Source organism: Belonocnema kinseyi, chromosome 2, assembly GCF_010883055.1.
Source record: "Belonocnema kinseyi isolate 2016_QV_RU_SX_M_011 chromosome 2, B_treatae_v1, whole genome shotgun sequence".
Lineage (NCBI taxonomy): Eukaryota > Metazoa > Arthropoda > Insecta > Hymenoptera > Cynipidae > Belonocnema > Belonocnema kinseyi.
The window spans coordinates 119,915,176-119,918,907 of NC_046658.1; the positions used below are offsets into that span (position 1 = coordinate 119,915,176).

General features: G+C 27.0%; 1 protein-coding gene across 2 annotated transcripts in view; it reads left to right on the forward strand.

The window, feature by feature from the left end:
* LOC117167523 overlaps positions 1 to 3,732 on the forward strand; it is a 19,769-nt gene that overhangs the window by 14,396 nt on the left and 1,641 nt on the right. For both annotated transcript variants that reach the window (XM_033352526.1, XM_033352525.1), the window contains exon 7: positions 364 to 541. In XM_033352526.1, coding sequence (XP_033208417.1) covers positions 364 to 541 — 178 coding nt within the window. The remainder of the gene's footprint in view (positions 1 to 363; positions 542 to 3,732) is intronic.

Consider the following 3,732-nt stretch of genomic DNA (forward strand, 5'->3'; position numbering starts at 1 on the left):
ATCTAGTCGGGAGTGGTGCTGACTGAAAACAGATGATTTGGAGCGATTCGCGCGCCATTTGTTGGTCATTCTAAGGACTTATTGAACTACCCTCGTATATAAACTCAAAAATGATCATTTTAAAATTATCCTGTTTCTCTATTTTTCATTCTTTTAGCTTTGCTTGATTTTGTTTTTTACTGACTATCTATACATATGAAAAATCTACTGCTTTTAATAAGTTCTTTAGCATATCCGTATTTCTGATCCCATAGGGACTATAAGACCTCGAATCATTATCAATTTATTTCATTGTAATTTCAAAGTAACTACTAGAGATAATTGTATCTGAAAATTTCGTATCTAATCAAAACATTTTTCCAGAAAGTATTTTTGTACAGAGTTCAGCGAGGAAGCAATAATCTTAAAACCAGTCTTTCAAAAATGCTTGGGTCGACGATGACGAAAGCAGTACAGTTAAAGTTCAGTGGACAGGGTCGAAAAGTCAAAGGCAGGGGGAAGGAGAATTTCAGTGCGACACCTTTATTTAATTGCATAGATGGTAAATTTTTAATTTTATACTTTAGAGTGTCTACCTGACGGCTGATTTTGAATTCCCGATTTTTTAAATTTCCATGCCCTAACTCGGAATTTTAATTTTTTTTAAAAATCCCTGTTCCTGATTTAAATTATCATCTTCTAAAGAGAATTTAATAAGAAAAAATAATAAGAAATTTTCTTTCTTGCCGAAAAATCCCTTTTCAAATCCAGAATTACAGATGTCTCTTTCAAAATCCTTTGTTAGAAATCATAAATACAGTTTTTACGTTTTTATTTTAAGACGTCAATCTTTCGCTTCTTAATTAAAAATATATATATACTTAAAAGTTCAGATACTTGCAGATACAAGTTTTTATTTCAAAGACTTTAAACATTTTAAAAGATAAATAATTGCAAACAGCATCACGTATATAATCGTCATCATCGAGGATAAAGTCTTTTTATTATTTCATTTCGTATTTATTATTATTTATTTTTTCGTTTCGTTACTTTTTCATACTAAAAAGTCGAATATTTTAGAAAAAGTTGACTTGCAAGCCTAGACATATTAATTTTCAATGTACAAAGTTGAATTTTTAGCCAAATTATCGAATTTTTCAAGAAAGAAGATTAAACTTCAACCAAATACTTGAATTTTTAGCCAAATAGACGCATTTTTTACAAAATAGTTGAACTTTTAACAAAATATTTAAATTGCCAACAAAATAGTTCAATTTTGAACCCAAATGATGTTTCTTAAACAGAGAAGATTCCTTTTTTATACCAAACAAAGATTTTCAACAAAATACACAACATTTCTTTTTAACAAAAAAAAAACGAGTTTTCAACAAAATAGGTATATTTGCGACCGACGATGTAAATCTTAAAAAAAAATAATTTTTGACAAAATAGTTTCACTTTCAACCAATTATATAGTTGAATTTGCAAAAAAAGATGATATTTCTACTAAAATAGTTGAATTTTCTACCCAAAAAAAGGCGAATTAAAAAAAATTTAATTTTCGGACAAAAATATGATTTTCGAACAAGATATGATAAATAAACGAGATGAATTGAAAACCAAAAGTATAACAGTTATCATTTCTATCAAACAAATTAACAGTCAACCAAAAATAGTTGGATGTTTTTTTTGGATTTTCGTAATTCATTTAGCATTCAAGAGAAAAATAGGAAAAAAGGGAAGTTTCTTGAAAACAAAAGAAAATAAGGAATTCTTTAAAAAAGGAGTGAGAGGGTAAAGAGTATAAAGTCTGCATTTTTAATGTAAAATCTTTTTTTTAATGGAATAAAGCAATATAAAATTTAAATTTGTAAATTTAAAATCTATTATTCTTGATTGTTACAGTGCTTAATGTCTTGTAGATGACCAAACCTGTCCTTTCCCGGTTTTCCTGGTTTACATTTTTTTGTCACCCCTCGCCCCCTTCTTACATAAGATTATATATTTTTTGCTTAATATATCAATTATTCTTACAGTAAACGAGATATTCAAAGGTTACAAAAGTTTTAAAAAATTATCTATAGTTCAGTTTCAGAGAAAATCTAATTTTTTAAAAATAATAACACAACATTTTAAGGGACTTAAAGGAATTTAATCAGATTTAAAGAGATTTAAAGAGACTTCGAGATATTTCAACAGAAGTGCAGGAATTTTTAAAGGACTTCAGTACATACCCCGAAGTATTTGACTGGATTTTAAAGAGTTTTAGGGGGTTTTAATGATATTTCGAATATTTTAAAGAAATTTCAAAAGATTTCGCGGGATTTCTAAAGATTTGAAAAGATTTAAATGAATCAAGCTAACAATTTCCGTGGATTAAAAAGTATTTTAACGCATTTTAAGGAATTTTAAGAGATATCCAGCAATTTTAAATGAAGTTAAGGGATTGAAAGGATATTTAAAGGTTTTGAAGAGATACCGAAGTATTTCACCGAATTTTCAAGCACGTCAAGGGATTTTAATGGGATTTCGAAGATTCAAAGAGATTTCATAGAATTTCCAAATATTTCACGGAATTTCTAAAGATTCATAAATATTTCAAAGTATTTTAAGGAATTTAAATATATTATACGATGTTTCGAGAGATACTGAAGAATTTTTACGGAATTTTATAGGTATTTTTATAAATTAAGAACGATTTCTGCTGATTATAAATATTTTTTTACGGATTTCAAAGGATTTAAAAATCTTTTAAGAGATTTTAACGAATTTTAAAAGATTTTATAATATTTCAAGAGATACTGAAGGAATTTTATGGAATTTTACAGATATTTTTAGGAATTTTAAGGAACGCGGATTGTAAATGATTTCAATGGATTTTAAGAGATTTTAAGATATTTCAAGAGATACCGAAGTATTTGACCGAATTTCGATTTCTGAATATTTCTACGGATTTTAAGGAATTTGAAAAGATTTTATAATCTTTAAAAAATCTACAGATTTTAGAGCATTTCGAACAATTTTAATATATTATTAAATTTTTGAAGGGATTTCAAGAGATTCAGAAAGATTCCCACTGATTTTACAGATTTCAATTAATTTTAAAGAGATTCCAATTTTTAGAAATTTTAAGAGATTGCCGCGGATTTTAAAGAATTAAAAGAGATTTTTATGAAGTTTTGAATATTTCAAAAGATTTAGTGAAATCTTCAAGAATTTAAAGAAATTTCGCGCAATTTTAATTTCGAGAGATCTCATAATTAGAGATTTTTATGGAGTTTTAAGATTAGAAAAGCAATTCTAAAATATTTCACGGGCCTCAAATAATTTTAAGGGATTTATAGGTATGTCAATCGTCCATATATCCATTTCTATATGTTTCTATAAGGCATTTAATGGAGGGTTCAATTACAGGGTGGCCGTTTTAATTACATAAAAAATTTCCGGTCATTTCCCGGGTCACAAACATTTTTCACGGTCAATGTAATTTAAAAATTCGAACTGTACAGCTAAGAAATTTTCCATTTGAAGTAATAAAAACTGAGCTGCGAATAATTTTAAGGAATTTTAAGCTGGAAATATTAAAATATGAACGATTAAATTTTCGTTATATATTCGTCGGTATACGTAAACTTTGTTTAAATTATTTGAAATCATTGCAAACTTTAAATTAATAGGGAATCTTTTCAAACCTTCTAATTATATCTTCATCTTACTCGCATTTTCTAGGAAAAATAACGCCGAAATTTTGAA